The sequence below is a fragment of the Chrysochloris asiatica genome, unplaced genomic scaffold, assembly GCF_000296735.1.
Source record: "Chrysochloris asiatica unplaced genomic scaffold, ChrAsi1.0 scaffold00106, whole genome shotgun sequence".
Lineage (NCBI taxonomy): Eukaryota > Metazoa > Chordata > Mammalia > Afrosoricida > Chrysochloridae > Chrysochloris > Chrysochloris asiatica.
The window spans coordinates 5,850,263-5,869,272 of NW_006408624.1; the positions used below are offsets into that span (position 1 = coordinate 5,850,263).

General features: G+C 43.3%; 1 protein-coding gene and 1 pseudogene across 1 annotated transcript in view; one reads left to right on the forward strand and one right to left on the reverse strand.

The window, feature by feature from the left end:
* The window catches only part of INPP5B (inositol polyphosphate-5-phosphatase, 75kDa), a 93,965-nt gene extending 77,381 nt beyond the window's left edge, over positions 1-16,584 (reverse strand). The window contains exons 1-6 of the mRNA XM_006867556.1: positions 16,575-16,584; positions 15,870-15,964; positions 15,441-15,535; positions 13,822-13,919; positions 13,663-13,692; positions 11,160-11,270 (exon numbers count right to left, since the gene is read on the reverse strand). Coding sequence (XP_006867618.1) covers positions 11,160-11,270; positions 13,663-13,692; positions 13,822-13,919; positions 15,441-15,535; positions 15,870-15,938 — 403 coding nt within the window. The 5' untranslated portion in view covers positions 15,939-15,964; positions 16,575-16,584. The remainder of the gene's footprint in view (positions 1-11,159; positions 11,271-13,662; positions 13,693-13,821; positions 13,920-15,440; positions 15,536-15,869; positions 15,965-16,574) is intronic.
* Positions 16,585-16,658: 74 nt separating this feature from the next.
* The window catches only part of LOC102820414, a 3,658-nt pseudogene continuing 1,306 nt past the window's right edge, over positions 16,659-19,010 (forward strand).

Below are 19,010 nucleotides of genomic sequence, written 5' to 3' on the forward strand. Positions count from 1 at the left end.
CTGTCAGGAAGGACCAGTTACTGGAGAAGGATATCATGTTTGGTAAGGTGGAGGGTCAGAAAAAAAGAGGAAGACCCCCAGCGAGATAGATTGGCCAAGTGGCAACATCAATAGGCTCAAGCGTAGCAACAACTGTGAGGTTGGCCTAGGACCAGGTAGTGTTTCATTCTGTTGTGCATAGGGTTGATATGAGTCGGTACCGACTCAATGGAACCTGACAACAACAACAAAAGAAATTTTAAGGCAAAACCAGCATAAGAGGCAAAGAAGGATACTATGTCATGATTAAGAGGTCAACTGAATAAGAGGACATAACCATAATAAACATCTAAGCTTCAAAATACATAAATCAAACTCTAATAGAACTTGGCACTTAACAACAACAATAGAACTTAAGAAAGACATAGACAATTCTATAATACTAGTTGTTGCTGTTGCTGCTTTGTACTGTGGAGTCGGTTCCGACCCATAGAGACTCTGCATAGGGTTTCCGAGGCTGTAAATCTTTACGGGAGCAGAAAGCCTCATCTTTCTCCCATGGAACAGCTGATTGTTTCAAACGGCTGACCGTGAGATTAGCAGCCCAATTCGTAACCCACTATGCTACCAGAGCGCTTTAGTAGGAGATTTTAATAAACTGCTTGTGATGAAAGGGCAACTAGAAAAAGACAAAAAGCAGAAGAACTAAACAATACAATCAACCAACTTGATCTCATAGACATATACACAGCACTCAACCAAACAACAGCACAGTGTACATTCTTTACATTCTTTTTCCAGGCAGAGCCCATGGAACACTCTCCAGAATAGAACATATGTTAGGTAACAAAGCGAACTCCAATACATTTTTTAAAAAACATCAAAATACTATAAAGCATCTTCAGATCACAACACTATCATATTAGAAGTAAATAATAGGAAGATCGAAAGGGAAAAATCTGATACACTAAAATTAATAACACCATGCTTAAAAGCTACTGGGTAACAGAACAAATAGGAATGAAATGAAAAAATTCCTTGACTCAAACAAGAATGAAAACATAAGACACCAAAACCTTTGGGAGACAGCCAAAGAAGTGCTCAGTAGGCAATTTATAGAAATAAATTAACACATCCAAACAGAAGAAAGAACCAAAATGAATACCCTAATCTAACATCTCCAACAATTAGAAAAAGAGTAGCAAAGCAAGCTTACTACACCAGAAGAAAAGAAATAATAAAGGTAAAAGAGGAATGAATAAAATAGAAAACAGAAAGAATCAACAAGACAATATGTTGGTGCTTTGAAAAGATTAATAAAATTGACAAACCATTGGCAAATCTAACAAAACAGAATAAGGAGAAGACACAAATAACAAGAATAAGAAATTATATGAATGATGTCACAACAGACCCAACAGAAAAAAAGGCTAATAACAATACTATGAATGGTACTTCAGCAAATTGGAAAATCTAGAAGAAATGAACAAGTTTCTAGAAACACACCACCTACCTAAACTAACACAGACTTAAGTAGACAACATGAACATGGTGGTTTAAAATCACCAGCCGCTCCTTGGAAACTCTATACAGGGTCTCTATGAGTCAGAATTGACTCAACAGCACTTAACAACAACAACAAATAACAAGAGAAGAAATTGATCAAGTCATTAGAAAACATCCAACTAAAACAGTCCTGGCCCAGATGGCTCTTTACTGGTGAATTCTACCAAACATTCAGAGAAGAGCTGACATTTAAGTCTACTCAAACTATTCCATAATATAGAAAAGGATGGAAAACTCCTCCAATAATTTTATGAAGTAACAATAACTCTGATACTAAAACTAGGCAAAAGCATCACTAAATAGGGAAATTATAGATCAATTTCCCTCATGAACATACATGCAAAAATTCTCAATAAAATCTTAGCCAATAGAATCCAACAACATATAAAAAAACAATATATCATGACCAAGTGGGATTCATACCAGATATGCAGGGGAGGTTCAATATTAGAAAACAATCAGCATATTATACCACATAAATAAAACAAAGGGGGGGAAAATCACATGGTCATATCAATTAATGAAGAAAAGGCATTTGACAAAATCCAATCTTTCTTGATTAAAACACTCAACAAAATAGGAATAGAAGGGAAATTCCTAAACAAAATTAAGGGCACATTTACAAAACCAACAGCCAACATCACTTAATGGTGAGAAACTGAAACCATTGCTCTTAAGAACAGGAACCAGACAAGGATGCCCGTTATCACCAATCCTATTCAATATTGTGCTGGAAGTCTTAGAGACATAAGGCAAGAAATGGAAGTTAGAGGCATCCAAATTGGCAAAAAAGAAGTAAAACTCTCTATATACTTAGAAAATCCCAAAGACTCAGCAAGAAAATGACTGGAACTCATTGATAGATTTGGCAAAGTGGCAGGGTACAATATCAATATATAAAAATCAGTTGGATTTCTTTACACTAGTAAAGAGAGCTATGAAAAGAAAATCAGGAAACAATACCCCATTTACAATAACCACCCAAAAGATTAAATGCTTGGGAATACATATAATCAGAGAAACAAAAGACCTATACACACACACACACACACAAAATAAAGCTAAAGTGGATAGAGAGAAATACTTTTAACTGATGATATATGGAGGAGATTATAATCAATGTAATGAAACAAGTTATATGAATTGTTGAATGTGAAACTGATGATGTGCCCTGTAAACTTTCACTCAATCCACAATAAAAACCTTAAATTAAAAAAAAAAAAAAGAAGACCTATACACAGAAAACAACAAAACAGTACTAACAAGAAACAAAAAGAGACTTGCAGAAAGGGAGGAATATACACTCCATGCTCATGGATAAGAAATCTTAACACTGTGAAAATGCCAACACTACCTAAAGCAATCAGAGATATAATGCAATCCCAATCTACATTTCAACGCCATTTTTTACAAAGATGGAAAAACTGATCATTAACTTTATGTGGAAAATAAAGAGACGCTGGATAAGTACAGAATTATTAAAAAAGAAAAACAAACTAGTAGTTCTCTCATTTCTCGATTTCAAAGCCACAACCACAGTAGTCAAAGCAGGTCCAACAAAAGATAAACAATCAATGGAACAGAATTGAGAACCCAGAAATAAACCCATTCACCTACAGTCAGTTGATCTTTGACAAGGGGCCAAAATGCAGTAAATGGGGAAGAGACAGTCTCGTCGACAAATGGTGCTGCAAAACTGGAAATCAATTTGCATAAAAATGAAACAAGACCCATATCCTCACAACATATATAAAAAGGAACTCAACATGGACTAAAGACCTAAATGTAAAACCTAGGACTATAAAGATCATCAAAGAAAAAATGACAAACTTAGGAGCTTTGATACATGGCATAAACACACTATCAAATAGAACTGAAAACACAAACAGAAGACCAAAGAGATGACTGTTGTTGTTGTTGTTAAGTGCTGTTGAGTCAGTTCCAACCCATAGCAACCCTGTATACGGTTTCCAAGGAGCAGCTGGCAAGCTTGAACTGCCAACCTTGCAGTTCAAACAGCTTTGCACTCTGCCACAGCGCCACACCAGGACTCCAAAACGATGACTGGGACCTCTTAAAAATTAGACACATGTGCGTCAAACAATTTCACCAAAAGAGTACCTCAGACTGGGGAAAACGTTTGGCAATAACATAACCAACAAAGGACTACGCTCTAAAATTTATAGAACACTTCAACACCTCACCAAAAAGAAGACAAATAATCCAGTTGAAAAATGATCAAAGGACATGAACAGTCACTTCATCAAAGAAGACAATCAGGCAGCCAGCAAACATATGAGGAAATGCTCACGATCATTAGCCATTAGAAAGATGCAAATCAAAACTACAATGGGGTATTATCTTACTCCAGCAATAACTGTAAAGCTAAAAAAAAAAAAAAAAAGCCATGAAAACAACAGTGCTGGTGAAGGTGTGGAGAGACTGGGACCCTCCTAGACTGCTGGTGGGACTGCAAAATGGTGCGACCATGTGGAAAATGGTATGATGCTTCCTCAATAAACTGAAAATAGAAATACTGTATGACCTAGCAATCTCTGTGCTTGGTATATAGCTACAAACAATTAGAGCCAAGACACAACTAGATATATGCACAACTATGTTTGAACCTGACAATCACTTCGTTTACTATACTGACAATGACAAATTGAGGATGAATGGCGTCACATTCATCATCAAAAAGATCTATCTTGAAGTACAAAGCTGTCTATGATAGGATAATATCCATACACCTACAAGGAAACCAGTTCATACCACTGTTATTCAAATTTATACACCAGCCACTGAAGCCAGTGATGATGAAACTGAAGGATTCTACCAACTTATTCATCTGAAACTGATCAAACATACAATCAAGATGTATTGATAACCACTGGAGACTGGAATGCAAAAGTTGGAAACAAAGAGGAAGGATCAGTAGTTGGAAAATATGGCCTTGGTGATAGAAAGGATACTGGAGATGACATGATACAATTTTGCAAGACCAATGATTTCTTCGTTGCAAACGACTTTTTAAAATAACATAAAAGGCAATTACACAATTGGACCTCACCAGGTGGAATACACAGGAATTAAATTAAGTACATCTGTGGAAAGAGATAGTAGAAAAGATCCATATCATCAGTCAAGACAGGCCAGGGAAGACTCTGAAACAGACGATAAGTTGCTCATATGCAAGTTCAGGCTGAAGCTGAAGAAAATTAAAACAAGTCCACATGACCCTGAACATATTCCACTTGAATTTAGAGATTAGCTGAAGAATACGTTTAATGCTTTAGACACTAATGACCAAAGACTAGATAGAAGAGTTGTGGGATGACATCAAGAATATCATACAGGAAGAAAGCAAAAGGTCATTGAGAAGACAAGAAGGAAAGGTTCAAAATGTATGTCAGAAGAGACACTGAAACTTGTTCTCCAGCGTGGGGATGCCAAAGTAAATGGAAGAAATGAGGAAGTAAAAGAGCTGAACAGAAAATTTCAAAGGGAAGCTTTGAAGAGAAACTCAAATAAATAGTGAACTGTGTGAAGACCAGGATTTAGAAAACTGAAAGAAAAGAACATGATCAGCATTTCTCAAGCTGAAAAAAAAACTGAGGAAAAAGTTCAAGCCTCATCTTGCAATATTGAAGCATTCTATGGGGAAAATATTGAATGATGCAGAAAGCATTAAAAAAAAACAGAAGGAATGAATACAAAGTCACTGTACCAAAAAGAAATGGTCAATGTTTAACCATCTCAAGAGGTAGTATATGATCAAGAGCCAATGACACTGAAGGAGGAAGTCCAAGGTCCACTGAAGGAACTGGCAAAGTACAGGAACTGAAGGAATACAATTTGAAATATTTCAACAAGTTGATGTAACACTGGAGACATTCATTAATCTATGCCAAGGAATTTGGAAGGCAGTGACCTGGCCAACTGATTGGAAGAGATCCATGTTTGTGCCCATTCCAAAGAGAGGTGACCTAAAGTACTGGAAAAATCATCTGATCATATCATTATGCCTTGCAGTAAAATTTTGCTAAAGATAATTCAAAAGTGGCTGCAACAGTACATTTCAGTCATATTATCAGGAGGGACCAGTCCCTGGAGAAGGACATCATGCTTGATGAAGTGGAGGGTCAGCGAAAAAGAGAAAGACACGTTAGACACATGTTAACGTGGGTCACAGGGCAGGCAATGTACACTAAGAGGAAGGTTGACAGAGGTAAGATGAGGGTAGTAGAAGATGTTGTTGTTGTGTCAAGTGCTATTAAGTTAGCTCTGACCCACAGCGGCCCTGTATAGGGTTTCTGAGGAGCAGCTGGAACCATCAGCCTTGCGGTACAAACCAACTTTGTAGAACAGCGCATTAACCCACAGTGCCACACCAGGATTCTAGATAGACACCATACCAGGTGGTTTTGTGATTGGTGGTGGTTTGTTCCCACCCATTTGTAACTTGGGGTTCAGGGGATACGTCATTACCTAATTGTGTTGGAAGTGCTGTCCATCGGCTTTTGCTTTTTCTATCTAGTGGCTCTGTCTGGCTATATACGGGGACTTGAGGAAATCCAAAAGTCAGTGGCCACTGTTGCCACCCTCTTTCCAGAACCCCATTGGTCAGGTTTCTCATTGGATAGTTAACAACAACTAACAAACACAACCCATACTTGGTCTTGTCTAATCCTCATAAGACCATTGGAGCAAAGGTAGGGTAAGTTCATATTTCCATTCTACAAATTAGAAAGCCAAATCCATTGCCCACATTTACAGTCAGGAAGTGGTAGAGCTAGGATCTGGCTGATTTTTGGATTCTGTAAGCTTTGGAGTCAGACCACCTGTGGTTCTAACCTAAGACCTATTACTTCAATAGCTGAATGCCTTTGGGTAAGTTACTTAAGCTCTGTCAGTTTACTCAATTATAAAGCAGGATATCAAAACCCAAACTCTAGGCCCACTCCCATTGAGTTAATTCTGATTTACAGAATCCCTGAAAAGGTTTCCCGAGCCTGTAAATCTTTACAGCACAGAAAAACCTCATCTTTCTCTGTATTGCCAACCTTAGGGTCCACGGTCCAGTGCCACCAGGGCTCCTTATAAGATAGGATCCTCTTTAATTTGGAGTCCCAGTGTGGCACTGTATGATGGGCATTGGGCTATTAACCACAAGGCCGTTTCAAATCCACCAGTTGCTCCTCAGAAACCCTAGGCAGGGTCACTGTGAGTCAGAACCAATTCAACAGTACTTAAAAACAGCAATAACTCTTTAATATTGGTTAAAACACTGTTGTGGGATGATTAGGAAAATGTCTGGTACATTGTTGTTGCTAAGTGCCGTCAAGTCAGTTCTCACCCATAGCAACCCTGTATAGGGTTTCCAAGCAGCTGGTGAACTTGAACTGTCGACCTTGTGCATCAAACCAACCTTGTAGTCCAGTGCATTAATCCACAGCGCCACACCCGTACTCCGTCTGGCACATAGTTAAGTTAATTAATGTTAGCCAAGTCCTTTCTCTAATTGCGGTCTCTTAGACTCTGTGTGCCTCAGTCTCTTGCTCTGTGAAATACAAGGGTTGGGCTGCTGGATATCCAAGGGTTTGTTGGCTCTGAGAGTCTCCTCTCAGCCAGGTCCCTCCCTGGGGAAACTCTCAGAGAAGGTGAGTTAGTACAGAGTTTCCCTGCTGGTACCCTGGTTGTGGGCCCCACAGTGGAGAGCAGACTAAGGAGTCTACAAAGGAGTCACCGAAACCCAAAACAGGGAAGCCATCCTCAACACTTCTCTCCCTTTCACGCTCACATTACCAGTACTAAGCTTTATTTATCCATTCAGCAAACACTAAGGGCCTACTACATACCAGACACTGTTCTGACCACTGCCAATAACGTTGTGAACACAACTCAAACTCACTGTCCTCATCGCAACTTCATTCTCATCAGTTTGCTCTCCTTGGGCTTCATCTCCTCTTTCCTATCTCCATCCCTGATGCTCTGGTCCAAGCCTTATCCTTTCATACTTGAACCACTGCTATATATTCTTATAGATCCAGTGCTTATCCTACAGTGCCACATCAGGACCCTGCCTTTACTTAGGTTGTTGTTATTGTTAAGGGCTGTTGAATCAGTTCTGACTCCTAGCGACCCTGCATAGGGTTTCTTAGGAGCAGCTGGTAAGCCTGAACTGCCAACCTTGTGGTTCAAACCAACCTTGCAATCCAGCGCATTAACCTGCAGCCCCACACCCGGACTCTGCCTTTACCTATGGTGGTGGTGGTTATGTGCCGTGGAGTCGGTTCCAACTCACAGCGACCCTGCATAGGATTTCTGAGGCTGTAAATCTTTGCAGGAACAGAAAGCCTCAACCTTCTCCCACAGAACAGCTGCTAGTTTCGAACTGCTGACCTTGCAGTTCGCAGCCTGATTTGTAACCACTACGCTACCAGAGCTCCTTTACTTATAGAAGTATATAAAAACTAAGATTCAGAGAGATGAGATGGCTTGCGTAGTTACACAGCTAAAGGCCAACAGAGATGGATTTAAAATTTAAAGGTCTGTGCAGCTTCAAAGCTAGTATTACTATTATTACCCCTTTGACGAGTGTTGGAGCCCTGGTAGAGTAATGGGATATATGTTTGCTGTTAACCACATGGTTGGCGGTTGGAGCCCACAAGCTGCTCTGTAGGAGCTAGATGAGACTTTCTGCTCTGGTAGAGATTTACAGCTTCAGAAACCCTATACAGGTTCTCTACGAGTTGGCGCACAACAACAGTGCATAATAATCATAAAATAAGGGGATAAATGTATCTCAGGTTATGAAATAGATTTTATGCTCCTTAACCAGGCATTGGTAGCGTAGTGGTTACAAATCGGGCTGCTAACCTCAAGGTCTGCAGTTCGAAACTACTGGTTGCTCCACAGGAGAAAGATGAGGCTTTCTGCTCCCATAAAGATGTGCAGCCTCGGAAACCCTGTGCAGGGTCACTATGAGTTGGAATTGACTTCATGGTACTTAACAACAACAACCAGGCATTCAAGGCATTATAAATTTCTTTCTACTTCCTTTGCATCCAAAGTCCCCAGAGGCTCTGTGGCAAGACCACAAATTGGAGCCCCAGGAGGCTCCGATAGTGAGACCATGATAGAAAGTGAGCTCCACCCTGCATTCCTGCAGAGACAAGATCTTAGCTTGAAAGAGAACAGTGAATAGTGTTGGATAAACATCCAAACCCAGTGCCTAGTGGCTGGGATTTACATGGGATGTGGCTCTGTACAAACTCTCCTTTATCTGTCTGAATGATCTCCAAATCTAAGCAAATTCTGCCCTAGATGCCACTAACCTCTCCCTAATTTTCTCAGTTGTGGTGGGGGATACAAGTGAGGTATCAAGGGCAAGAAGGCCCACAAGGCAGCCTTCCTTGGTTTTCACTGTGGTTGGCAAACAGAGGGACAACAAAGCTCTAGAGTTACTGCAATGCTTTTTATGTCTCAGCTCTTCTAGCTGGAGTCTTAGTGACTGCCACAAAGTGACTGGGTAGGATTTTGCAAATGTCAGGTGCTTGTGGCCCACCAAATGAATTGGCTTGCTTGCTAATAAGCGAAGAAGGCCATGTCACCCTTGTAGAGTTGTTAAGTGCTATCGAGTCAGTTCTGATTCACAGCGACCCTGTCTAGGGTTTCTGAGGACCAGCTGGTGGGTGCAGCGCCACACCAGGACTCCACAGAGTGGCACCATGCCAATAAGGTGTACGGAACCCTAAAGAGAGAGGACTGGTTAGCTTTGCCATTCCGTTAGGCTTAAAATAAGCCATCCAGAGGCAGAGGGGAATCTCACTACTATCAAGAAAGAAAAGCCAGTGTGGGGCAAGATGGGCAAGACGAAATGTGCAGACCCATTGTAACAAAGATATGGGAAGCCAAGTGAAGCAGATGCAGAAGGTAATCCTGGAACCCTGATCTTCAGGTATTAGGACAGAAAGGTAGACTGGAGTGATGACTGGAAGAGGATGCTGTGCAGAGCAGCGAGAGAAAAAAAAAACATGCAGGCTATCAGCTGGCATAGAGCAGTGTGGCCATCTTGATTGTGCTTTTGTAAGCAGCCTGCAGGCACAGGACACAGCTAGAGGTTGGAGTCAAGATAGACTGAGTTCTCCTTTGTTCTGGTACCCTCCTAGTAGCCTGGGGCATGGCCAGTCCTGCAATCACCAACCTAACAACCTAGTGTCAGGCATCAAAGCCATAGTCCTAACCCTAACTCCAAACTCTTACTCACGCTCCAAAATTGCAAAAAATAAAAACATTTGGAAAAATAAAAAGAAAAGAGCGTGACTCAAGATTCCAGTGTGAACATCCCGATCCTAGAGAAAGCAAGCTGGGGCACCGGAGAAGGCAGGAAGAAGGGGCTGGCAGAGAACTGGTGACATCAGAGGTCGCAGAAAACCAGGTGACCAACAGGAACAGGAGGCAGCTCACTGGGCTTCTGAGTCCAAAGAGCCAGAAAGCTGCGTGCCTTCAGGCAGGAGGCTTGAGGAGGGTGGGTTTTGCCTTCAGGTACTTAATGGGGCAGGAGGTCAGAACTAGGTTTAGCCAACTCACAGAGCTACTACTGAGAGCCTTCAGGCCAGGCTTACTGTGAACAGGGTGACTGATCATTTGTGTTGGAAGAAGTACAGCCAGAATGTTCCTTAGAAGCCAGGATGTCAAGATTTCATCTCTCATACTTCGGATATATTATCAGGAGGGATCAGTCCCTGGGAAAGGACATCATGCTTGGTAAAGTGGAGGGTCAGCAAAAAAGAGGAAGACACCCAGTGAGATGGATTGGTACTGGTACGGTAGCAGCAGCAATGCGCTCAAGCTTAACGATTGTGAGGATGGCATAGGACCAGGCAGTGTTTTGTTCTATTGTTATAAGTGGGAATCAACTTGACGTAAGCTAACAATAAAGCAGAGCTGAAAGAGCCTTGTAACACCTGTCCACCAGGGTGAGGGCCCAGAGGTTGGGCCAGAGAGAGGTGTACCTTTGAGCACAGCCAAGAGGATGCTCTTTTGATCAAAGAACTGTATCCTGAAAAGTGACCAGTTACTTCCCTAAAATACGTTGTAACTGTGAGTACTGTCTGCCAGTTCTGTGTGGCCATTGCAATGAATTATTGAACTCAGTAGAAAAGTAGAGGATTGCCATGGGAGGCATGGTGGGGTGCCAGGATTGATAAAAAGGTTGAAGAGAAGAGGTACACCTGACCTCCACTTCACAGGAATCAGACTTGAGTTGTTGGTCTTGATCTCACTCCGTGTGAAGCTAAAGGAAGTCAGATATCACTCCCATAACATTTTTATCACTGCTGGCCCTTCCAATCTGGAAAAAATTTCTGCACCAGAATCATAGCTCAGAGCTAGGAGGACAGAGGGACTCTGCTTGGGGGGAAAACTCAAGTCCAGAAACAGGTAAAGAGAAAAGCAAGCACTATAGTTGGCTTGTGGCCTGGAGGTACTGTGGTCTCATGTCAGCAGCTTTGAGAGGAAACACCGAGTTGAAACCAAAGGATAGAATGTCAATTGGAGTGGGTAGTTCAGTGCCTAGCCATGTTCCCAAGAGTTCCGGAAGTCTCACCTACCTGGACAGGCCTTGGCAACTTCCTGGAGGAACATCCTTGTATGCGAGCCAAAGGGTAGTTGAAATATGAGGCTGAGCTCTGCGGTGTCCATCTGGACAGTCACATCTGACCCTGCACAGAGGAGACATAAAATGAGCCCTTGACTAGCAGGAGCCAAGCACTTGGATTCACCTTAGGTTGGAGTTCCCAGAACGAAGAACACTGACAGTGAAGGTTTCCAAAGCCTCTTTGCCCCTTAACCAACTCACTCAGGGCTGCTACTGAGGTAACAAGGGGATCTTGGACCTTCCGCTCCAAATTAATATCATCCTCACTTTACAGATGGAGGTGGTACACCAACGTTCTGAAAAGTCAGTAAGTCTTGCCTCAACAGTTCTAGAGGGTCCTGAAAAAGGACAGGGTCTACGGACATGTAGCCGATTTCCTGCCCAGTGGAACAAAAGGCATAGAGAGGCAGGCAAAAGGGCTGTCCATTAGTCAGTCTACCTGGCTGTGTTGGGCATGGGGGAGACCATGGTGATGAGAAAAGATGTGGGTCCATCTTCAGGGAATTGGACTGTGGAGGCCTCTTTGTTCATCGTTTATGTCCAGGACCTGGCATGTGGCAGGCACTCAAAATCATGTACTGAATGAGCAGAAGCAATAGAAGCAATTGAGCAGAGTGAATAAGAGCATAAACTCTATATATAGTCTGGATTCTGAGTTTGAATCCCGATTCCACCATGTTATAGATTAAATTGTTGTTGTTGTTGTTAAGTGCCCTCGAGTCGGTTCCGACCCATAGCGACCCCGAACAGGGTTTCTGAGGGTGTAATTCTTTACGGGAGTAGAAAGCCTCATCTTTCTCCCGCGGAGCGGCTGGTAGTTTCCAACCGCTGACCTTAAGGTTTGCAGCCCGATTCATAACCACTATGCTACCAGAGCTCCTTATAGATTAAATCTATAATTAAATTTAATTTAATTTAATTATAGATTAAATTGTACCCCCCAAAATATGTGTGGTATATCCTCGCCTCAAAGCCTGAGGTTACAGTCGCATTTGGGAATGGGTTGTCTTTGCTATGTTAATGAGAAATTATTAGCACAGGGTGTGTCTTGAGTCAATCTCCTTTGTGATATAAATGTTTCAGCAAGCAAGAGGAGCAGAGATGGGAGAAGAGAGTTGTTAAGCCAAATGAAGACTGCCCAGGATCAGCTGTTCAAAAGAGAGGAGGACCTTCCTCCAGAGCTGAGAGAAAGGGTAGAGTTGGCATCCTGAGTTCAGACTTCTAGCCTCCTCCACTGTGAGAAAACCAGTTTCTGCTTGTTAAAGCTCTCCATTTGTGTTTCTGTTAAACTATTCATCTACTATTCACCTAAAATCCACCACTTAAGAAATTGCTTAATTTTCCAGGGCCTCAGCTAGCTTGTGCACAAAATGGGGTGAAAACAGTGATAACCTCATAAAATTGTGAAGAGAGCAAAGTAAGATGTATGTAAAACATTCAGCATTGTCCTCAGCCCAAGATAATCAATGATTAAATATTCACTTCTATCAATATTATTGGAGTCCTGGTGTGGCGCTGTGGGATAATTGGACTGCAAGGTCAGTCTGAACTACAAGGTTGGCGTTTCACCAGCCGCTCCTCGGAAACCCTATGAGTTGAAATCAGCTCACTGGCACTTAACCACAACAACAACAATTAATATTATTGGGGTGTGTGGTGGCTCTGTATGATAAACACTGGACTACAAACCATAAGATCAGCAGTTTGAGCCCACCAGCTGCTCCATGGGAGAAAGATGAGGCTTTCTGCTTCTGCAAAGATATTGAGGTTGTTGTTAAGTGTCATGGAGTCAGTTTTGACTCATAGCGACCCTACATAGGGTTTCTGAAGTTTATGTGAGCAGAAAGTCTCATCTTCCTTCCATGGAGCGGCTGGCAGGCTCAAACCACAGAACCTGTGGTCCAAAATCACGATTATAGCCTCAGAGACCCTACACAGGGTCGTTATGAGTCAGAACTGACTCAACGGCATTAAACAACAAAAACTATTATTATTAATATTAGAATCTAGCAAAGAAGATAGACATTAAATAGTTTATCACAAATAAATACCTGGCAGAGAGCTTCCAAAACGAACATGTATCTGTGATATCCAAACAACTGTAGGCTTCCTGGGATAAGATAATGTGTGACTAGAAGTCCTGAAGATGAGCAGGAGCTGGCCCAGTGTAAGGAGGTATGGGGGCTTTCAGGAAGAAAGAAAGACTGTACAAGGGCTCAAGGGTGAGAACATGCCATCTTTGGGGATGAGGGAGTGACATGTGGAGCAATCCAGAGGGGCTTGAATGCAGCCAGCAAAGAGGAGCATGATTGACAATAAGGTCTAGGGTGGACAGGGAACAGATCCCGCAGAGCCTTACTTGGAACAGTGGGTGCTCTTACTACACATCATTCATTTTTCTCTGCAGATCCTCTACCCCAACCCCAACTGGGACGCAGACTGAGAGGACCACTCACCGAGGATGTAGAGTTCACCATCTGGGGACACTGTGGGGAGGGAAAAGAGAAATGAGCACCCCAGCCCCATCCTTGCTCCCAGTGTATATCCCCCTACAAGTTAGAGATGACTTAGAGGCTTGGGGGAAGGAATTACTACCACCCTGTCTCCTGTGTTACCTTCCTCCAGTGAAAAATCCCGCGAGATAGGTACAATCTGGTCCAAAGAGACATCGTCCCCGGTAATGGCCATTCTCCGGTGTATGTATAGGAAAAGGCTAAGGGAAGAGAGCAGAGGTGAGAACCGGGGCTGCTGGTTGTCCCTTGGGCCGATTCTGCGCAGGGTGGTCACGCTCCTTCCTTGAGTCCTTGGACTGCTACTAGGCCCTTATGATGCATCCTTCTTCCTGGTATCTCTTTTCCCAGTACCCACCAGCAACTCCAGTTTCATAGATGAAGATACCAAGGCTAAACTTCTTTCATTTAGGGGATCTACTGCTTTATCAGTAAAACATGTGCTGGATCCATCCATTGTACATTCTAGCACTGTGTGTGAAAAAGACAGAGAAACTCAGCCAACACTTCCCCCTCCCTAGGCTTCAGTTTCTCCATCTGTAAAATAAGGGTCCTCGTCATTGTTAAGTGCTGTTGAGTCGGTTCCGACCCACAGAGACCCTGAACAGGGTTTCCAAGGCTGTAAATCTTTATGGGAGCAGAAAACCTCATCTTTCTCCCGTAGAGCAGCTGGTAGTCTCGAACTGCTGACCTTGCAGTTTGCAGCCCAATTAGAAAATGTCTAAGGTACCTCCTTCCCAGCTCTGAGGCTCACTTACTAGCTATGCAATTTCTCTCTTTCTCTCAGCTTCTGTGTAAAATGTGGGTGTAACTTGGCATTAGCATTGGCTCAGTTAAGCACTTATGTATGTCCCTGGGTGTCACAAGCAGCTTGTGCTCAACTACTAGCCTGAAGGTTGCTATTTGAACCCACTCGGTGGTATCCAGGAAGGAAGATCTGGTGAACTGCTTCCATAAAGGTGACAGCCAAGAAAACCCTATGGAACAGGTCTCCTCTGTAACACATGAGATCACCATGAATTAGAACTGACTCATCGGCAGTAGGGTTTTTCTTCTGTGTGTTTGTTTTTTGTTTTTTGAGGGAGAAAGAGGAGACTTTCAACTCCTATAAAGATTTACAAGTCTCGGAAAACCCTATTCAGGGTTGCTATGAGTCGGAACTGACTCAATGGCGCTTAACAACAACAACTTCCTAGTTGTATATATGTGGCACTGTGGGTTAATGTGCTGGACTGCAAGGTCAGTTTGAACCGCAAGGCTGGCTGTTCACGCTCACTAGTCACTCCTCGGAAATCCTACACAGAGTCACTATGATTCAGAACTGACTCTAAGGCACTCAACAATCAAAGTTCGCTTTAATCTTTAATCTTGACAAACTGAGGTACAGAAGAGTAAAATAATTGGTTCAAGATCATGTGGCTTGGGAGTAACAAAGCCTGGATTTGAACCCAGGGAGTTTGGCAGAATTCCATCTCTGCAGCAGTATGTTAAACTGCCTCTTCTCTAGGAGTGCCCACATGGAGTTATAAGGAATAAATGAGTTCATGCACATGAAGGGCTTAGATAATGCTGCTACACACTAAAGTTTTCCAAAAGTATTAACTATCATTATAATAATTACTTTGGAAGACTCAGACCATGCCCTAGAGGGATGGTTAAAGACCAGATGGAAGGTACAATGTAGAATAACCCCATGACAGGCAAGACTTGAACCCCTTACTTACGCATGTTCCTGGTCACCAGGTTCCAGGCGGTGGCGGACAAGCCCCAGGAGACGGCTCTGTCGACTGTCTCCCTCACACAGCACACCTTGCACCGCCTGTTGTTCAGGGTCAAGGGAAATGGAAACCAGAGGCTAGGGCTCTCCCAATCCTGCCCACCCCACATTCCCTGCCTTCTCCTGGTCCCCAGATTCACTGTGTGACCTTGGGCAAGTCACTTGACCTCTTTGAGCCTTCTTCATGGAGGTGGGGTGGGTGGGTGGGTAGGAAGAGTATTTAAATCACATGGCAGAGTCCAGGACTGGGTAGGTGCTTAACGAATAATGATTTCCTTTTCTTCCTGAGTGCTCGTAGTAAGAACCCACAAACACTGAAGATCTTCTATTCCACTTCCCAAGGCCAGGGAAGGCCCCAGAGCTGAGGTTTCAGTGCTGGGAAGGATATGATGACACAATACTCCCCCTCAGTCAAGGTCTCCTGAATTGCCACAGACTGGTCCATGCTGATCCCTGCTGGACAGATGCACCCTGGGGGAGGATAAATGAGGGACCCTTTTTGGTCAACAAGTTACCCAGGCGATAGAGCTGTCTCCAAGGCCTGGGGGCAAGAAGCAGGGGACTTTGTGGAAGGAGAAAGTAGAGGACAGGCCCAGTTCTCATTTTCCCTAGGTTGTCCTGTCCCTTTCGCCCTGGTAGGATGTGTGATTTATTGGACCGCCCTTTGTCTGGAAGGGTATCCAGTAGTCCCTGAGTGTGGTTCAACCTTCTTGTCGGGCCTGGGAAGACTTGTTTCCATTGCCTGGGATGAGAGTCTACCTGTCTTTTGCAGAAAGCAGTATGTGCCCTCTCTGGGTAGTGGTCTCCATCCAGTTGGAAGAAGAGGCCCTTTTCTTCACAAGGGAGGGTCCTATCCTATTCCTTTTCGTTGGAGATGGGAAAGGCATCCGGTTGCCCCTCACCCCCGCTTCCCGCAGGCCCCATTGCATCAGCCTCAGGCCGAGGGATGTGTGGGGGGATCCAGTTCTGAAGGGTTCAGGTCACGGGCCTTCAGCTCTCAGCTTGCCTCCTCCCTCTTGCCCTGTCCTGCCGTGGCTCCCCTACTCCGTACCTGCACCCAGTCCCTGCCATTGCTGCCTACCTCCTGAGCTGTCACCGCTGGACTTGGGACACCTCGGCCCTGGGCCGGACCAGTGACTACACTACCCAATAGCTCCCGCGCACGATGGTCTTCCAGCCTACAAGTCCCAGCGTGCCCACGTCAATCATGGTGTGTGTTGGGGTGTCCCCGCCCCCTTAACCATTTAGGCCCCGAGGTACGCTTGGGTCCCAATTCCCGAAAAGTGTTCATGGTGAATATTGTAAACCCAATTCCTGGATTTCCAAGTCCTGGGGCAACAGCTTCCTGACCAATGCCCAGAAGGAAGATGTTTGCCTTTAAGGGGAAAATGCATTTTAATTTCTTCCTCAATTCTATCCTTGACACTGGGTGGGCCTCTGCTGGAACTCTCCACAAGATAACTTTTCTGCCTGAGTTTAAAGGAGAACGACTTTATGAAGAACAATTATCCCCATTTTTCAGCTGGGGAAACTGAGGCTAAGAGATGTTAAGCAATTTGACCAAGACCCTGCAGCTAGCAAAGTGGCAAAATTGACTTCAACTTCTGTGTCATTTATATTGCTACATACTGCCATATTTCCTCCTTTAACCCCAGGCATGCCTGCCTTAGGGGGCTGTTATGAGGGTAACAATGTCAATACACTTTGTACAGCATGTGGCATACTGAGATGAAGTACTGTGTTGGTTGAGTTCTGCATTCATCCAGAAGAGGGCTCTCAGTACTCCAGACATGTTGTTGTTATGTGCCTTGGAGTAGGTTCTGACTCATAGTGACCCTTTACAGGGTTTCCGAGGTTGTAAATCCTTATGGGAGCAGAAAGCCTCATCTTTCTCCCGTGGAACAGCGAGTAGTTTCAAACTGCTGACAGTGAGATTAGCAGCCCAATTCGTAACCACTAAGCTACCAAGAGCCCTTCCAGATATCTTGATTTCCTTCCCCTGTTTTACCTATGTGCCCTTGCTCAAGACAGTGTTCGTTTTTGTGACTCAATTTTCCCATGGAAATGAGGCAGTTCTCTGTCAGATGGGACAAAAAGGCCAGCTCAGACAAGGGATTTTAGAATAGGTCTCTCTTCTCACCAATTGATATTTTACGAAGCTGTGAGCTCTTTGAGGACAGAACTGTGGCTTTTCCTTATCACTTCAGCAGTTTCTGGTCCTCAGTTGACCCTCACAAAACGTTTATTGAATTCATAATTAATCTAATGACTATACCTAGTCCCAAATTTTGACTTGAGCTGGAGGAAGAGTCAATGGCCACTCTGGACTTGGGCTGACCATCGCAGCTTCTATCCTGTGCCTTTTCTTCTTTCCTTAAGATGGGCGTAGCCCCACTACTGACCAGTCTGACTTGATGGTGCATATGTAAACTCCTTCCAGAAACAAATGCCCCTCTCTCTCCAACCTTCTCTCCTGTCCCTGGAAACATCCACATCACAAATGGACCTCAAGCTTATTTAGATTCAACTTCGAGATGATCTGGGTAATCATGGAAAAGAGATTGATTTAGCCTTTAGAGATCAGGGGTTTGGGAGTTAACTGAGAAAAGCAAGGACTCTAACTTATACTCCATGCTTAATATTTGTTATAGATTGAATTATGTCCTTAAAACTCTATGTTGTAAATTCCTCACACCTCTGTTACTGTTGTTAGGTGCCATCAAGTTAGTTCTGACTCATAAAGACCCTGTGAACAACAGAACTAAACACTGCCCAGTCTTGTTCCAGTCTCACAGTCTTGCTATGTTTGGGGTCATTGACACAGACACTGTGTCAATCCATCTCATTGAGGGTCTTCCTTTTTTTTTTAATTGATTCTCTACTTTACCAAGCATGATGTCCTTCTCTAGGGACTGGTCTCTCCTGACAACATGTCCACAGTACATGAGATGAAGTTTAGCCATCCTCACTTCTAAGTAATATTCTGGCTCTACTTCTTAGAGCCATTACTGTCGATCTACTTACTGACAGTCCCTGGTATATTTAATATGCTTCCCCAACACCTTACCCAAAGGCATCAAGTCTTCTTAAGTCTTCCTTATTCATTGTCCAGCTTTTGCATACAAAATGAAAAAATAGCAAAATTATTGAAAATATCATGGCTTGGGTAAGGCTCACCTTAGCCCTCAAAGTAACATCTTTTCTTTTGAATACTTTAAAAGAGGTCTTTTGTAGCAGATTTGCCCAAATGCAATCATCATTTGATTTCTTGACTGCTGCTTTCAAGTGCTGGGGACAGCATACGCAGACCCTGGGTTGATCAGTGGCAGCCCCATTAAACCGCCTCTGAATATAATCAGTTTAACCAAGATGCTCTCCTTCCTCCTGAAAGTACATAGGAATGTGATAATTAAGAACAATTAGCATTTTAGATATCAATAAATGAAGCCCAGTGCCTGAGATCTTGCTCACAAACAAAAGTTTGCAAAGTGTACAGAGACAGCTTGGCTCCTTTCAG